The 17,788-nt window shown below is 43.7% G+C and overlaps 1 protein-coding gene across 2 annotated transcripts; it reads right to left on the bottom strand.

Annotated features, from left to right (window-relative positions):
- Positions 1–1,169: 1,169 nt before the first annotated feature.
- Positions 1,170–17,380, bottom strand: jph3a (junctophilin 3a). Of its 2 annotated transcripts, XM_086295086.1 has the most exons (5): positions 16,008–17,380; positions 8,313–9,093; positions 7,471–7,595; positions 5,107–6,356; positions 1,170–2,980 (listed from the first exon to the last, which is right to left on the bottom strand). In XM_086295086.1, exons 1-5 carry the CDS (start codon positions 16,387–16,389, stop codon positions 2,900–2,902), a joined length of 2,619 nt encoding a protein of 872 aa, XP_086151212.1. In that variant the 5' UTR covers positions 16,390–17,380; the 3' UTR covers positions 1,170–2,899. The 2 variants fall into 2 exon arrangements, with proteins under 2 accessions (XP_086151212.1, XP_086151203.1); XM_086295077.1 differs by lacking the exon at positions 1,170–2,980 and having other exon boundaries at positions 2,990–6,356.
- Between the last annotated feature and the right edge of the window lie 408 nt (positions 17,381–17,788).

The raw sequence follows: 17,788 nt of genomic DNA, 5'->3' as shown, positions 1-17,788 counted from the left end.
CTAAGCCTAACAAAGCTCTTGCTAACAGATGAGCAAAGTTAAAGTAGTACCTCAAAAAGCAGATTCTGTTCATCTGGAGTGTTTTAAGTGGGAGAAATGTTTCGTCACTCATCTGTGTGACTACTTCAGTCTCATCTGACTGCAGGTTTCCCCAGCCGTAGCAAAGTAGTAAGTAAAAGTGAAAAAATAAAAGCGTCTCTCAATCAAATTTAAACCAAAGGCTTATATAAGTTTTTATACCTGCAGCTTAATTCACTGCTTCACCTCTAAGGTCCAACCGTGGGCTCAGAAATGGAGAAGACTTCTCATGGCAGACAATAATGCTGCAGCAGTTGCATCAGGACAACAACACCAGAGGACACTTTGTGCATAACATGGCATTAAGGAGAACGTGTTGGTCTTTTAGTAGTCAGACAAAATACACCAACTTGTCAGAGCAGCCATGCCAAAGGTTACAGCTGTAATATTCTTTAAAGAGGTGAGTTATCCTTAAATTGCCCCACACGCAGTTGGCATTGATGAGGATATGAACTCTATAGACTGACACTGTTCTAGACTCTAAACATGTTTTTTTCTGCTGTAAAGTTGGGCATTTTAACATTCATGTCTATGGGGATTGTCTATAGGTGGCCACTGGAGGAACTGGAATTTTAGTAATGGGGCGTCAAACATAAGGCCAGGGGGCCAGATTTGGGCCAGCAAAGACTCCAATCTGGCTCAATGGATGGCTTCGGAAAATGTGGACATGTTAGACTTTTAACTGTATTTTCACACGTTTTAGAGCTTTTCCTACAGTTAAAGGCCTCCCTATGGCCATTGATACGACACCAAAACAATTAAGTGATATATTTCTATATTTTACACATTTAGTCCTTCCAATTTAAGTCCAAAGAGTCATGTTGACAGATTGCGTTCATATATTACAGCAGTCTTTCTTTACCACATGGGAAAGTTGCACTTCTTTTTCTTATATACTGACAGAAAGGGACGTTGCACTGGTCCACTTCACATAAGGCCAAAGAGGGCTGTATGTGTAAAACCATGTAAAATGAGTTTGACATAAAGTGCAGGGCAGATAGCTTTTAGACTTCCTGCTCAACATGTAGTCTGTACTGGCTGTAGTATGGGCTGTAGATGAAATTACTTTCAGTAATAACCACACCAAGCTCTTTAATTTCAAACATTTCATTATTTTCTCCACATTAACTTTGAAACAACCTCATAAACCAAAGAGTAAGAAAGAGCATGCTCGGGCATGCAATGATGTCACAACATGATGATGCCACTGGGTGCGAAGTATAAAACATACAGTAGCAGAGAGTTTCTTTTATATCATTCATAAACTCGGGACATTTCAGTATCCACTGAGAGTTAAAAGCTAGCGTTTATTTTACACTGCTCTCCATGTCTCACGTAGCCTTGTGTTGCTGGATAAGAGAGACAAGAGGGAGAAATTCACAAACTGACACCAGATTGAGCAGGCTAAACAAACATGCTGGAAACAAAAATCTCATCCGGTCTCAAAAAAAAAAAAACAGTTTTCTGGAAATGACACCGTAGAAACCCCATTTTTCCCTTTTCGACTGGTCCAAAAGGGGCGACTGGGAGAGAGAGACAAAACAGTGCATGCCATTTCAGGGTGAAGAGGGAAGGGCTGATTGTGTGGAGGGCCGAAGGATGGGGATCGCTTTTTTTAATTTTCAAGGTTATTTGTCTCCTCTTAGCCTGCCCGTGTGGGGTGTTTGATCTCGGGTTGGCTTTTAAATCAATTTGAGAACCAAAATGAATAAATACGAGGCACTCAGCATTCTCTCTGTCTTGCAAACTGCAAAAAGTAACAAAGTTGAAGAATAATGACACATACACTTATATATTAGAATTAGTGATTATAACATAACAGTCTCAAGGCTGTACAAAGGGGCAAGGCTGATACCTCCTCAGTATGTCAGCAGTTAAATGTGTTTTTTTTTCTTTTGCTTTTTGTTCGGTTTATTATGCACGCAAACGTGTGTTTATGTGGTTCCACTTTACTTGTAATGAATTCAGAAAGTTCCTCTCGGATTAGACCAGGAGGGCTTGGCATGTGTTGGTCGCTGGCATTTGATTTCGCAAATCAAATATGATTTGGTCATACTCTGTGATTTTGGTTGAATGTGAAGTGTCTGACAATCGAGAGGTGACCATCAGGATGAAGTGCGCACAAATGAAGACAGAACAGTGATGTTAAAGGGATAGAAAAATGCACTTTTTAAAATCTCACACAGCCTCATGCAATGGTTGCGTGTTTATGTAGTAGAGGGGAAAAAGAGAAAAGAATAATGACGGAGCCCTTTAAAATGGATCTACTCTTGCAGCATAGTTCTGTAGCGCATAGTGCGAATAGAGACTGATGGATTTGAAGGAAAGGAAAAAGGTTCAAAGGCAAAAGGGGGCTTAGGACTGGGTGTGTTTCTCATGATAACCAGGAACATGGGTTGCTATATTCTTTTCTAGACTGATTTTAAAAAATGGGCAACGCTGCCTGTGCCATCTCCAGTCCACTGATCTGTCAGCGACGGGCATCCGTGCACGTGAGCCCGAAACAACACGCTCGTCTAAAGCTGCATTTTCTTTCTTTCTCGTGACTCTAATTCAACCGCCTTTTATCATGTGGACGTTCTATGGAAGTTATATCGAATGAAAGTCAAAATAAGCATTTGAAAAGAAATGGTGTGTTTGTAGAAACTGAAATGGGCTTCAACAGAGGTGAAAAAGACAGTAGCAACAATAGAAAGGCTCTGCTGTGTCCTTCACTCGGGCTGCGGGCTCCAGTCGAATAGACAGAACGTCCATCTCATTAAGTAATCATATAATATACCGTAGTTATCAATAAGTCTTAGTAGATCATACCTGTATAAGCTTAAATAAAGAAGTGAATGAAAAGAATGGCTACTCCAATATTGAGTAAAATGACCATAACCACCAGAATAGAGCTGGAGCCCTAGGAGACAAGAGAAGAGAGAAAAAAGCAATTAGTCCAGTTACAGCACCAACGATCTCAGTGGAAACACAAACACAGACACTCAGACTCTGGTCAAGATTTAACAATGGACATCTGAGTAACCCACCAGGCTATCAACAAACAGGTTAGAGGTTAGAGTTGGGCTGCACTTTCTGCTCAGGTGCCTTAAAGAGCACAATAACTGGGCAAAATAACGTAACAGATGTGAGTCTCGATTATATTTTCTGCGTCCGTGAGTCTGCTTGGGTCCGAGTGACATAAAGTGACAGCACGTTCTCACTCCCAAAGCGTAACATTTTACACTAGGTGACCAATCGTCAGTATATTATGCCTCGGGAGTGAAAATGAAGGTCCATGTTGTTGCCAGCCCACAGAGGAGTCCGCAGTGACTTAACTTTTTTTTTCCTACATACACTCAAAACACAAGGAGGTTTAGTTACTTATTCTTCAACTAGTTGTGTTTATGGTTTTCCTAACATCTGTTGAAAGTTAACATCCTAAACTATCTTATGTAAGCATGCACTCTGTAAGAGGAAGAAGAAAACCCCGCCCAAAAAAACCTGAAATTTGAAGAATTACAAAAGTAATACCCTAATACCGAAGTGTTTTTGTGAAACTCAAAAAGAATACTTGGTAACTTGATGTTATGCTGATTATTTTAAGGCTTGTTAACAAAGTTAACTATGTACTGATCACCAGACAACTTTGGCCCATCACAGGGCACGCTTAGACCGCACTGGTGCAAACTACATGTAAAATTCATGATTTTTGTAAACACAACTTCCTCATGATAATGCCCACCCCACACGTGTCCACGTCTACCTATGGAATAAGAAGGCAATAACAACGAGTGTGTCATCTAGTGGACACATTACAGACTCTGGCTCCTTGGTGTCATTCTTACAATCGTCCACCATGACTGATGCAGGAAAGTCTTGTACTGAAGACACTGTGTAAAGAATGCATTTATATGGGAACAGAAATGAGGAAATACTTCTAAAACCAGAGCACTTCTGGATTTCGGTTCCATTTTAGACCCTTTGTGGTGATGGACTTTTGAATTGTGTAGTGGGAAAATTTTAGGCTAGACCCAGGAGTTTCTTAGCTAATCTCACAGCTACAGACCTGAGTCAGCTGAAGGTGGTTTACCCCTTTTTGTTTTGGTTTTGAGAGTATTCATATTTTGCCTTCATACAGAATCTTTGTAGTTGTTTTCAGACATTTTTCAGTCTTGAGATCCTTTTGAGTTATTTTTTTTTCATTTCCTTTTGTTGTTTTGTGAATCTGTGAGCATTCAGTTTCACTTTGTGCTCGTTTTGAGTCTTTCCGTAATTGTTTTAGGAATCTTTTGGTTAGTTTATACCTTTTTGTTGAGATGCTGTTTTTTTCGATTGTTGCATTTTTGAATCTCTGCATGCAGTAACACCACATGTTAGCAGTTTTAGGGAAGCTCTTGGATCAGTAATCTGTCCATTGAAAGTTCCTTTGTTCAGTGTAAAAATTGAAAATGTAACATTGTGGAGTTAATTGTGATAGTTTCGTACCTTTGATTCTTATCACAGTGATAGATATTTTCCAACACAGGCGTCTGTGCAGGTTCTCGGTCACCCCGAGTCTTAAGAGCTTGAAAAGCTAGAAAGGAAGTGAAACGTCTCCAAAAAACTTCAGGAAGTCCAATCGTCTTCTTTTTATGCTCTTAATAATTTCAAGACAGACGTTTATCTGCTGTGCTGATGATTCAGCAGTGACTTTCATATCCCACTGTCGTCTAACACTGAGAAAAATGATTTTTCTTGAGTTGTTTTAAAATTTCCTGTCTAATACATCTTGGCATTTTGTGAACTAAAAGTCTTTTAATCTGAAAAATCATTAGATTTTTATCATTGAGGCACTGTGACTAAAACGTGAAGTTTTGGTAAACACATAGCTCTTCCTTTAAATATTAACTCTACACTAGTTTTGTTGCATTTAACTGAAATATGTAGGTCTTATCACACAGCTCTTTTTCTTTTTTTTTTTTATCAGTGTGTTGTGGTAACAGCAAACATTATGTTATTATGTGTTAAAAAATGAACTGTTAGCCTGACAGAGCACTGCAGACTCACTGAGTTTGATTTGAGGGTGAATTGCTCTCCTTCCTGCTCCAGAGTGATGGGCTGAGACTTTAGAGGTGGGGAGAGGGTGAGGTCCCTGTGCAGTGGCCACTCCTCCAGCTCTGCCCCCACATTCAGGTTGTCCAGCATCTGTACAGAGTCCATGGATCCTTCTCTGACCGGTCGAAGGCTTCTGGATCGCAGCCTGTTGTTCTTGGGGGCCGGGGACTCTTGTCCCAGCCCCCGAGAAGTCTGCGAGTCCGGACAGTGCAGCCTCATGTCGACTGTATAGTCATTCATCTTCTCCTCGTCCTGCTCTGTGAGGCGCGAGTGGGCGGGGCTCCACCTAAGGGTGCTTTCAGCAGTCCAGCCCCCGGTGTGGCCGTCTAGCCTTTGGTCGATTACAGCGTGCTCGTTAAGCTTGTGGTTGGAGTGGTTGTGCTGCTTTGGATGGTGGTTGGAGTAGACATGCTCTCGAGGATTGTAACAAGAAGAAGAGACGTGGTCCTTGGCATTGTGATTGGACAAGATATATTCTTGGGGCTTGTGATTGGAAGAAGCATGCTCAGAAGTCTTGTGATTGGACATGTTGTGATCCAAGGCCTTGTGATTGGATAAAATGTGCACCTGTGGCTTGTAGTTGGAAGAGACATGCTCGCAGGTTTTGTGATTGGTGGACGAATGATCCCATGTTTTGTGATTGGACGATGAGTAGTCTCTTGACTTGTGATTGGAAGAGGCGTGCTTGGAGAGCTTTTGGTTGGACAAGGAATGCTCCCAGGCTCTGTAGGAGGAAGCGTGGTCCCGGGGCTTGTGATTGGAAATGGATTTCTCCCGTGGCTTGTGGTTGGACAAAGGGGCTTGTTCGTGGCCATTTAGTTGTCCCTCCTGCTCTTCCAGAAGGGAGGGCGTAGTGGAGCGACTGCTACACGCTCGATCCGGATACATGTCGTCGCTCCAATTGTTAGCCCCGCCCCTCGGCAGATCCACCCCCCGCCCTTCTACCAGCACCTGGATCTCAGCCCCGCCCTGATCGTCCACGGCGCTCTGGCGCATGAAGCAAGCATTCCTGGGGCGATGGGTGTGTTTGAGTGGACTGTGGGGAGGTGAGGTGGGTACGCTCAGCACGGGGCTGAGATCAGGTGTTATCACAGGTGGCGTGGTGTCAGGAGTGCACAGCTCCGGACTGTCTGTTCCTGTGGAGATGACCTCATGGTCTTTGTCCTTGGTGCCCTGGTGTTTGGGCCGCTGACATTCGAGCCCTATGAAAACAGGAGAACAGCACCAGTGAGGTGATTTGGCACCCAGAGCAAAGCCTACAGCGCGAGTATGTTTGAGTGTCATCGGCACACAAAAGGAGGAGAAGAGCTGCAAACAAACGGAGCCTCGTGCTGCCAGCTTAGAGAGGATTATGAAAGTGAATATACTTGATTTAATTTGAATTCTTACAGGCTAATCCTTTGTAGTTTATTATGAGATTAAAATGTGTGTAACACTGGGCCTACGCTTAAAAGCAAATTCACACTTACTTTATTAATCTGTAAAGGTTCCAGTAGGCGTACTTTTGCATGTAGATTTTAAGAAAATTTGTGCATTTGAATCCTTTAGCTATGACTCATAATTATCTCAAACAAATTTCTGTGGAAAATCTAAAAAATACAGAGTACTATAGAATCAGTGAAGCTAAGAGAAAAGCCTGAAGGCAAAAAACAAATAGAAAGGTTGTTATACCTTTGTTTTATCTTTATAGGTTAATTATTTTGCCTCCATAAACAAATAGTTTGTTTATGGCTTTAAAATTGAGATAAAATATACCATATACATAATATCTAAGCAGTCAATTTCTACCATTAATTGACTGCATAATTTGCCAAATGACAAATTCATTTACAGCATTTACTACAAAAAACTGCTTTTTTTCTTCTTTCCTTTTGCAATGCTAAAATTGCGTTTTTTATGGTTTCCAGTTCTATAGAGGTCTGTGGAAAAATGTCTTTCTGTCTTGACCTCCGTGAGCACAGGCACACATCTGAGGTCATACCGGTCATATTGAGAAACACTCATTTTGCGGCTTCACAACAGGGCCTCAGAAACCAGTCGTCCATCAGATGGGGGAGGCCACTCATCTAAGCTAAGCTAGTTAGCATTTAGCTCTTATTTATGCATGCTACATATCATATAACTCATTTGTGAAAGCAGGATCATAACAAGAACATGTAAAGTGTGAAATTAGCTTAAGCTAACATCATCTAGCTACCTGTTACTTGCTGCAGACCCTGTTGGTTAGTTTTGGTAAATGGTAAACAGACTGATTCGCACATAGTGCTTTGCTACATTTGTTACATTTAATGTACTGACACTTGTGCACCTACTAACCATTGCCATAGATGTGAAAGGAGGGTGAAAGCTCTTTGGCAGCTATCCGAGCCAGTCGACACTCCTCCGTGGCTTTCTGCGCCACACCTTCTGCAGCCTCTGCCTTCCCACGAGCGTGGCTCATCCTGAACAGAACAGGCAGAAACAGCAAAGTCAAAACGTGTGTGTATTTTAAGATAAATTACTTTGTATCTATGAAGTAATAAAAATGTTCTCCTAAACAATATCCAGGTATTTGTAATATCTAAGTGAAACTTTCATACGAGACTGCAAAAAATATGTTTTATCGAAAAGAATGCATGACTGTCTCTCAAAAAGTTTTCAGTTAAAAAAACGTAGTTTGATTAGCCTTTGAAGGGCTAAATATGTGCTGTGGCTCCCTATGAAACAATATAGACAATATAAAGCACTACCCCACCACACAGGAACAGATAATTGGTTAGTAATGCAAAGCACACCATAGTTTGTAATATACCACTTGTTCTTTTATTCACGTCTCTGGGGAAGGTATTTGACCAGATTTGAATCCCAAATTTGTGAGGTCTAACGCTAGCTCATTTAAAAGAAATCATCCCCCGGTAATCAGGGGACAAAGACAATGATTATTGTACAACACACTGACACTCATCAAAAATGATTTCTCCAAAAAAGCTAGTTTTGTCAAACAAAGGGCGACGATTAGGCTTTGGACCGAGGGTCGTCACCAGTGATGTCTTAGACTTCAGAGGATTTAATGTTGCTTAATCTTGCTGGGTGCGCAGAGGTGTGTCACCAGCTCTATCTAACGAGATACGTTCAAATTATTCCTACGAAGCGGTGACCAGAATACTGGAAGATCTAACCTCGACACAGCAATCTCTGCTTTCTGCTTGGCGATGTCCGCGGCCTTCTCCGCAGCTTCCACAGCTCGGTCCACCTTCTCTCGGATTTTACTGGCCCTCAGGGGGATCAGGTTCTTGCGTTTTCCGCTCACCAGCACATTCTGCTTGTATTTTCCCTCCTCCTTGGTGCCATCGGGGAAGGTGGTGCAGCCATATCCGTGCCTCTTGTTGCCCGCCCATTCGCCTGCATAATGCAGGCCATCTGAGCGCCTGCTCACGCCCCAGCCAGCTCTCTGGTCACTCCTCCACTCTCCAGCATACATCTCAGTGACAGTGGCATCCACAGGAGCGCCCTGTTCACTCTCACTGGTGTTGGAGTGGATGTCAGATGCAGCAGAGCTGACGGTGCTCATGCCGGCCTCGCTGCAGAAGGAGCTCTGCTTGCTGAGCTGACTGGCTAGAGAACTTTTGGACTCAGAGCGCCGAAGCTTCAGGCCACTTAGGATAGACTGCCGAAAGCGGCCTTTTCTCTTCCTCTGCCGTTCGGCCTCACTCGGTGCCACAAGAGCAAACCCACCCCGGCCCACTGGGCTCCCAGCCAGTCCGGCCACCACCCCATCTGTAGGCGTGGTGGCAGTGCCATCCTCCAGCACAGCAGGAGGGCCATGGCTGTGCTCAGAGCGGAGAGAGTTTATAGATGTTCGCAGAGGGAAGAGGATGACAGCTGCCATGCCGTACGGCACACTCTGTCGCACACCATAGCCGTGGCGCATCCCTCCCAGCCACTGGCCTTGGTAGGTTCCTGAAAGACAGACAGACACAACACCAGTCAGACATAAGAACTGCATTTTATTTGAGTGTCCAAATATCTATGTGTAAATTCATTCATTAGTTAGATCATTAATTGAATTCTCAATGGACCAAACAGGAGAGTAGCATGCATGAGGAATACACTAATGTATGCTAACTGTTATACAGTAATTGCCAAAATGGTCTTTGCATTACTCAGTGGAAGGTCTTTGCAAACTCAAAGTGCTCACTGAGTAGCAAAGTTGGTGTGCAGGGCTAATTTTAGGCACAACAGGATGGATTACTGAGAACTGGTCAGAGGGCTCCCGTCCACTTCTAAATTGTCAAACTGCCAAGTTTTCAGAAGATGTCAAACCCCAAACTTCACATACTCACATAGCACAGGGTTAGGAGTTAAGTTAATTTAAGCAAATTCCCTTCCAATGTAATCAGCCAGTCGCCTCGTGCATCAGCCTCATAGGTAACGTTGTTCTGTGTTTAAGGCCGATTCACATGTGTTAGCACTTGAGGCTAAAAGTGAGGACACGGTATAACACCCAGCTCTGTCTCACAGCTCAGTGTTTAGCATGACCTGAAACCAGTGGATGAAACTATAAAGTCATGTTAAAGGTCAAAGGGAAAGGTAGTTTCCCTCCACTGGGTATTAGAAAGAATGCAGTCGCAGTTTAATTGATTGGGGTTTTTACCCAAGCATTTTGCTAATTTTTGTCAGCAAGTAGTCAGAAATGCAACAGGAAAATGCACAGCTGTCTGTCAGAAATGGCAACTAACGTCTTTCATTCTGAAACAGGAAAAGTCCTGGTGACGTGTATGACAACACTGACACTTCTGAGAAATGCCACATATATTTAGTTTCTGTGTTGACTGTTTATGAACGTTTTCAACAAGGTACAAATAAATCTGCCATAAAATTAAAGCTTGACAAAGATGTGTCTGGACTCACTGTGAGCACACCAGAGCTTTGCATACTAATTTGCATCTGTATGTCAGTCTAAAAATGCCATCCCTGCCTCATGTGGATGGAAGTGTAGAAAATATTCCATAATGTGAGGAGGCTGCTCAGCATCCGATCTAATATGTGATGTGTTTGTGCATCTTTGTGTGAAAACTACACGCTGCCAAGAATAAAATCTTTAAAACACAGCAGTGCTAACTTGAAGCAAAGTGAAATGGCATTAAAATAATAGAAACACTTGAAATAAACCATAAATAACACTTGTTTTTTGGCTTCTCCCAGTCTGCAGAAAATACACATATGTACTCTGTAAAAACAGGAAAAGCTGTAGTGGAGGAATCTTTATGCCTGAGCTGTTGAGGATTTGGCAATTTAGGTGGAGGAGGTGAGCAGAAGACAAGCCAGCATATTATGATACAACGAGGGGGTTGCTGTTGCTCTGAAATCAGCCATAAAGGTTTATATATGTCAAGCCTCCTCTCTCACTATGCTCCTCTCTGTCTACACCAAGAACAAAAAATCAGCTCCAGTTGATGTCCAGACCTCCTGGAAGAGGGCAAACTCCTGAGAGCAGCCTCCAACCAAAGCAGGTCTGCTCTAAGGAGAGGTCAGCATCCTCTCCTCAAATCCCTGAGGTGATCAGAGCAAAGGGTGAAGTAAATCTAAAGTTTCATGTTTCTGGGAAGGAAACTTACCAGCGTGTTAGTTTCACTTACAGTAGGACTCATTCCTGATTATAAAGCTGGAGAGGTTTATGTTGCAGTCAGCCTTTTAATAGCTGTCTGTTCTCTGTTGCAGATTGGGTTTAGTAGGTACTGCTCCAGCTGCTTCTGATCACAGCTAAAGTCATCAACCTAGCAAGCCAGCCACAACCAAGACTGCAAGTAGTGAATTTTAAGGATTGAAAATTCTGTGTGTGAAAGAAAAATTAAAGATGGGTCACCTGTTTTCTACACACAGTAGTCCAAAACTGAAAAAAAGAGTCGAGATTCAGTTTTTAGAGTGGCTGATTAATTCAGCCTGACCAATCCTTGAGTGCTTGTCAGTGTCAGTGTGTTTCCTGTCTTATTTTGATAGTCCTTGTGTCATGTGCTTGTGTTTAGTTTTGCTTCCCTTGTCTCTGTGTTGAATTTGTTCCACTTGAGTTTCGCGGCTCTCTCCACTTTCATAATCACCAGTCTGTGTATTTATTGCATCACTTCCCCTTTGTCCTTTGCCGGAACTTCAGTTCACTTTCCTCCACGTGTCTTGTCCTTAGTAGGTTTTCCCAGTCTAGCATATGCCTTCATTGCCTTTTGTCTTTTATTTTCTATCCTTGTCTGATCTTCTATCTTTAATAAACAACCTGCCTTTTGTTAAGATCAAGTTCTGTCTTCAAGTGTCTGCTTTTGGGTCCTCTCTTCAAAAACACTATCTGCACCAACGGCTCATTAACTCTTGGTTTAGAAACTCTATTTAATGTCTGACGTAAACATGCCACGTGGCACACATGAAGTTCATTTCATAAATTCTGGTCATTATTAGAGTTAGAAAGGAGGGTAGGTATCCAGAGTATGCTCATTAGCTGCTGACCTGCCAATCACAAGTTGCTTCGCAGTCACATCTACTCCTTACTCATCACATCTGGCTTCACAACACCAAGACAGCAGTGGTGAAAACGGTCAGCTCAGGGCTTCATAATGAGACGTCGCTAATCAGTCTGTGATGTCTGGTCACATGACTTTGTCCATTTCATTTCTATACGGCCAATCTTGAGTCGATCGTGGCTCAAGAGTTGTAATCGGAAGGTTGCTGGTTTGAGCCCCGGCTTGGACAGTCTCGGTCGTTGTGTCCTTGGGCAAGACACTTCACCCGTTGCCTACTGGTGGTGGTCAGATGTTGCCTACTGGTGGTGGCGCCAGTGTCCGGCAGCCTCGCCTCTGTCAGTGCGCCCCAGGGTGGCTGTGGCTACAATGTAGCTTGCCATCACCAGTGTGTAGATGTGTGTGTGAATGGGTGGATGACTGGTTGTGTAAAGCGCTTTGGGGTCCTTAGGGACTAGAAAAGTGCTATACAAATACAGGCCATTTACCAATAGTCTCTGGGTCTTTCTATCTGTGCTTTTAGCTGGCTGTTTCCATGTCTAGAAAGCTGTTGCTCATTTCCAGAATAGGCCTGTGTCAGTGCCATAGATGTCCCAGTGACAATGAGTGAGTTAGCACCCAATATGGGTACTAACATGCACTTAGAAGCTGCTCTTAGAATAATATCAACCCCCCAATATTGGGTTTGTTCATTCAAACTAGGTGAAATGAAAATGAAAGAAACAAAAATCAATACATAAACAAAACATTGATTTCCACTATTGGCAAAGACAAGGGAGGACCATTAATTTTCCTAAGGGACCACATAAGAAACTGGGACTGCTGAGGAGAGCTCCACCAATAGGCTGAACTCAGTTCTGCTCAATAGATTAGAGGGCAGCATTTTTTAACCTATTTGCTTTTAAAATACAAAAGGTGCTGCTTGCCACTAGGCAAAGCAAACAACTGCTTTGGGCTCCAGATCAGTGGGGACGCTGAGGGATACCACACGCTGTGAATCTAGCCTTAAATGTGTGGAGAGACACATGAGTAACCCAACTACCATGAGCATCACATCATTTCTTTTCCTTTGATGTTAGCAGAGCAGCCCAGTGTCCAGTGTGATAGACTTGCTATGGATAGATATATAGATGAAAAAAGCTAGTAGTTACAGTATTAATGCTTCATAATCAGTTAAGTTGCTGTGCATTGTTACTGAAAAAAACAAACCCAATATGTCTATGTTATTGAATATTTTATAGTACGATTGTTGTGCTTGTTGGTGTCAGATTATTTTCATGTGTTAGTGTGACAAATGTTGAAAAAATAAATAAATTAAAAAAACATTTTCTTTGATTATGAAGCGAGCAAAACGCTGTGCATACACAACAAGTTTACTCAAGTAAACACACCCAGAGAGGAGTTCGGTTATGACCACGACAATTCTCATGTCTTCAAACACCCAAATGCCACACGCAGTCTTAAATCTTTATTTTGTTCCAGAGTACATGTGTCCCGCTGCTCTGACGCTGTTTCCGCTCAGCTCTGAGCTCTTCGTGAGGTTTTTAAGGATTTCAGTATCGGAGCTGTCCGCGGTGCTGAAACAGGACAGGACGGCTTTTGCACGAGGCTGCTCGTGGCCTGCTATGGACGCCAAATGCGGCTGTTATGGTTTTTAATGAGCACTTGCTCTGTTGGCAGCTCTGTCAGTAAACCTCTCTCATGTGTGTGTCTTATTTGGGGGGCGGGGGTCTTTGATGGAGAAAACCTGCACATTTATTGGGTTGTGGAAAATGTGTCAGCTCGCGCGTGCTATATTCATCTGTCGGTGGTCTCCCACGTGAGCGGAAGAGAGGAGCAGAGCTGTCGCGTGACGCAGTCTTTTTCAGTTAAAATAGGGCGTATGAACCCGTGCAGCCTTCACACTCGTGCAGGGAGTCGGTAAAAAAAACGATCCACCGCCTCCCGGTAAACAATCTCCACCTTCAGCCCGCACGCGCACACGCAGTGCTTTTATTCCACCTGCATCGCTCACTGACCTCTCGCTCCATCATCTGGGTGCTCGGAGGCGGGCTACCATCGGTGATCAAACGGCCTACATTACAACCCCCCAAAGTCAGAAATAAAGGGAAATGACAGTGGCAGCGAGCCAATCAGAGCAGGAGAGCTGGTCTCTTGTGACACGTTGACCTGCTGTATCAATGTTTCCATGGAGACTTTCATGGCACTGGGGAGAGGGGTGAAGGTGTGTTTTGATAAGTCTGTGTGTCTAAACAGGAGTCACGACTCAAAATGGCTTAATTTCTAATATTAGAGGTGTCCTGTTTTTAAAGCCTGTTTGTGTTCTCTTAAAATCTCAGAGAAAGGCTGCTCAGGAGAGCCTCCACAGCGCGAGCCCGGCAGACAGTCAGCACAATATCTTCTGGTGTCCTCTGTCCTCTTTAGTCCTTTTGCACATTTTTGTACATTATTTTGACATTTTAGGTCTTTCACAGTAATTTTTTAAAATCTCTTGATGAAACATTTTTAAAAGTGCTCACTTTATGGCTCTTGGTTGTCTCTTCATATTCTCTGTTTTTGTGTGGGGGGTTTTTGTAGTCAGCTTGTTTCTCCTTATACTGATTAAATTTTTCTTTGAGGTCAATTTTCACCACTATGTAGTCAATTTATATCTTTTTGTAGCTGCCTTGTATCATTTTGAAGTCAATTTGTGTCTCCTTGTTTTCAAGTTGTGTCTCTGTGGATTTTTGGGGGTTTCGTGTGTCTTTGTCGGTAGGAGTCACTGTTTTACCGATTTTCATTTCCCAGTGGATTTTTTGTTTTGTTTTGATCATTTAGTGTCTCGCTGTGGTCAATTTACTTTGTATATTTCTTTTTGCAGCTCTTTAGCGTCTCTTTGTAATTGTTTCATTTCCCTCTGTAGTGATTTCTCTGTGTCATACAGTTGTGGTCAGAACTTTGTGTCATCATGGGCGTAAATGTCATGGTAACTTTTTCAATGATTTGTTTGACCCATGCTTTCCCCACTTGGAATGAATGCACGTCTTTAATGATCAAAAATTTTAAAAAATGGGTGCACAAATTTGAATTTCTTTTGGGTTTGCTCTAATCTACATAGGTTCAAATAAATACATATACCCCCACTAATAATTGTTTGAATGTCCCTCAGCAAGTTGCACCTCAGTCAGATGCTTTTGATAACCATCAACAAGCTCCTGGCGCAATTCTGACTGGATATTTGACTGCTCTTCTTGGCCCAATTAATAGGGTTCGTTTCAAGTGGTTGGTTTCCTGGCAAGGACCCAGTTTTCAAACATAGTCCGAAAATTTTCAATAGAGTTCAGGTTGGGGCTTTGGGATTCTGAAAGGCTAACCCAGGAACCACCAAGGCTCAAGCCTACCATGAACTGAAACACCAGAGTTCCTGTTCACACTGAAGCCACTTTCATTTGGTCACATTGACAGGAGCCATGTTTGGAGGAGTAAAGGCGAGGCTTTCAAACCTAAGAAAATTGTACCAACTGTCAAGCATGGTGGTGGTAACATCATGCTCCGGGGCGGATAGAACAATAACAGAAAAGGAGAATTACCAAGCAACTTCATCTCACATCAGCAACTTGGCAGTCAAAACAATTGGGAGTTCCAACAAGACACTGATCACAAACAAACATGAAAACTGGTTTTGGAAGCTTCATGAATGGCCTTCCTACAGGATCAATCTCAGCGAGGACAGTGTTTGAAAGCCAGGTCTGTGCCAGAAAAACAACTAATTTAAATGAATGCTACCGATTTTGCAAAGTACAATTTGCTAAGGGACATTAAACTAAATATTAGTGGAAGTGTATTTGTAACTTTGTGTGGATTGGAGAAATTCCAAAATAACTAAACTTGTGAACCCTAATCTTGTTTTTTTAAGTCATTAAAAATGTGTTTAATCGAGGAAAAAGGAGAGTTTGAAGAAATCATTAAAAGCCACAACTTACCATGAAATTTGAGCCCATGATGAGTGGAAGTAAACTTGTGAGTACAGCTGTACCGTTGCACTGCTTTGCGCTCACACTGTACACTATCAATACTTTACAATTGCACATTATCCTAAATATAGCCTTTTAACACCTAGGCCTCTGCTGTGGTGCCCAGTAGGAGTCTTTAGTAACCTGTCTGTGTTCATAGATGTGAGCCACACGTTATTTATGTGACCTACATTGGAGATGTGATAAAGTGGAGCTAAGCAGATGAAAACGTAAGCAAGCTGCTCCACTTGCAGCTTGAAAATTAGTTTGTGGAACAAGCTGGAATGTTTTATTCAGAGAAGCTAAAGTGGACCAAGCTGCTCTTTAACCTGGTCTGAAAATCTGTGTAGATATAAGCTGCTCTTAGCTTCCTTACCTCCGTCAGAATAGGTTTCAGTGCCATATCCATCCTGCAACCCATTGCTCCATGTCCCCTCGTACCGGGCCCCGCTGGCCGTGCTCTCCAGCTGCCCATATCGACCTTTGAACCCCTGCGTCCACTCTCCTCTGTATTCCCAGCGACCCTTGGTCTCCACTCCGATGCCATGCCGCTTGCCCTGTGCCCAGGTGCCCTTATAGCTGTTCCCACTTGGCCACGTGTACACGCCCAGGACCTCGAAGCCGTGACTCCAGGCCCCAGCGTACTCACCCTGACCCTGGGGTCCTGTGCAGACACCTCGGCCATGGGCCTTACCCTGCTCCCACCCCCCGCAGTACGACCCCCCGTCATCAAAGTCAAACCTGCCTCCAGTGGACATGCATGAAACAGGTTTAGGCAAATCCTTAGAACGTCAAGAAAAAGAAAAAAACAAGGGCCTGTTTCACTCAGAAGGAGCAAGGAGGGTGGAGGCCTCGTTTAAATCAGGTAGCATACAGGTTCAGGGCCTCGAACTTCCTCTCCGCTTAGTTTAGTATGTGGAACGCTAGCTGGGTGTTTTAGAAACAGCAGGACAGGGCCCACGGAGCATTGCCTCATGACGGAGAAGCAATCCGAGCCTCAGCGATGGGTCTGGAGTGACGTACACAGCTGCCGTGCATGCTGCTTCCCATGGGCATGCGGGCTCAGAGTGCTTCTCATCCTCCTCCTCCACTTCCTCCTCCACCTTCCTGCTCACCACGCAACCTCACAGGCCCTTCGCCTTGGCCGTGCAGCAGGGCGCTCCAGACAAGCGAGGCCTAGGCTTTTCCAGCAGTCCCGCAGGCCCACAGAGTGGCGGCGGTGGCAGCAAGTGAGCGAGCTTGGCTCAATTACACATTAGAGCATCCTCACATCCCTGCATCACCAGCTCACAGGGATGGATACAGGACAGGGATACTGATGCACTCATACGCCATGTTTAAAAAAACTGGAGGAGTTGAAGATATTTTTCTATAGCATGGCCTGGATACAGGCAATCCAGGCTAACGCTCAGAGACACACATCCATAGCAATCAAACGGACTCAGCCCTGCACACACGCCTTGGCGGACATAAAGCAGTGTGAATATCTCCCCGGCTCTTCTTCCCCCTTTTCCTCTCCTCTGCTCGGCCGGGATCCAGGCGACTCTCTCCAGTGAAGATGAGGGATGCAAAAATCAGAGGCGGATATTATTCCTGTCCTTTCCCCTTTGTCTTCTCCATGCCAACGCTCACCTAAATCTGGATTGTTGTTGTAATGTCCCGATTCCACCAAGTCATCTGTCCTCTCTTGTTTTTTGCTCTCTCTCTCTCTAAAATCTGCTCATTACAGGACTGTTCCACCCCAGCCAATACCCCTCCCCCACGCACACGCACACACAGCGAACACACACTCCTTCTCGGAGCTCTTAAAGAGACAGAGGGATGGTGCGAATAACTGCATGTGCAGAGTTTGCTGCTCTTTCCCTGTGGGAATACCGCCTGCTTTTCCTAATTATCCAGCCTCATTTCTCTCTCGCTCTCTCCCTGTGACACTCATCCTCCTCCCAGACACCTGGTCAGTCAGCAGTCTGTTTTCCTCGAGGTTTGTGTGCTCCTTAATTGTTGTTGTTGTTTTTTTCATTTTCATCTCAAAAGCAAACCAGTGCAGTGTAGCTTTCACTCGAGTGGACACCACACAGACCCAGAGCGACCTCCTTAAATGCCAACAAGGCCTGAAAATAAGTGTCGCTGTGGTATGAACTGGAAAACCAGACGTCT

This window comes from Aulonocara sp. 'chitande type north' Nkhata Bay, linkage group LG1 (genome assembly GCF_057382095.1).
Source record: "Aulonocara sp. 'chitande type north' Nkhata Bay isolate Kocher_YH1m ecotype deep benthic linkage group LG1, A_spYH_male_GT1.1, whole genome shotgun sequence".
In the NCBI taxonomy this organism is placed as follows: Eukaryota; Metazoa; Chordata; class Actinopteri; order Cichliformes; family Cichlidae; genus Aulonocara; species Aulonocara sp. 'chitande type north' Nkhata Bay.
Note: the sequence above shows the minus strand (reverse complement) of the source record. Positions and strands in the feature narration are given on the sequence as shown.

Bases quoted from the DNA above. Each gene is read 5' to 3' on its own strand.
- jph3a (XM_086295077.1), bottom strand. From the start codon at position 16,389: ATGTCCACTGGAGGCAGGTTTGACTTTGATGACGGGGGGTCGTACTGC. The intron at 9,094-16,007 runs GTAAGGAAGCTA...TCTGTCTTTCAG, and splicing joins TGAAACCTATTCTGACGGAG to GAACCTACCAAGGCCAGTGG. The intron at 7,596-8,312 runs GTTAGATCTTCC...TGTTCTGTTCAG, and splicing joins GCAGAGATTGCTGTGTCGAG to GATGAGCCACGCTCGTGGGA.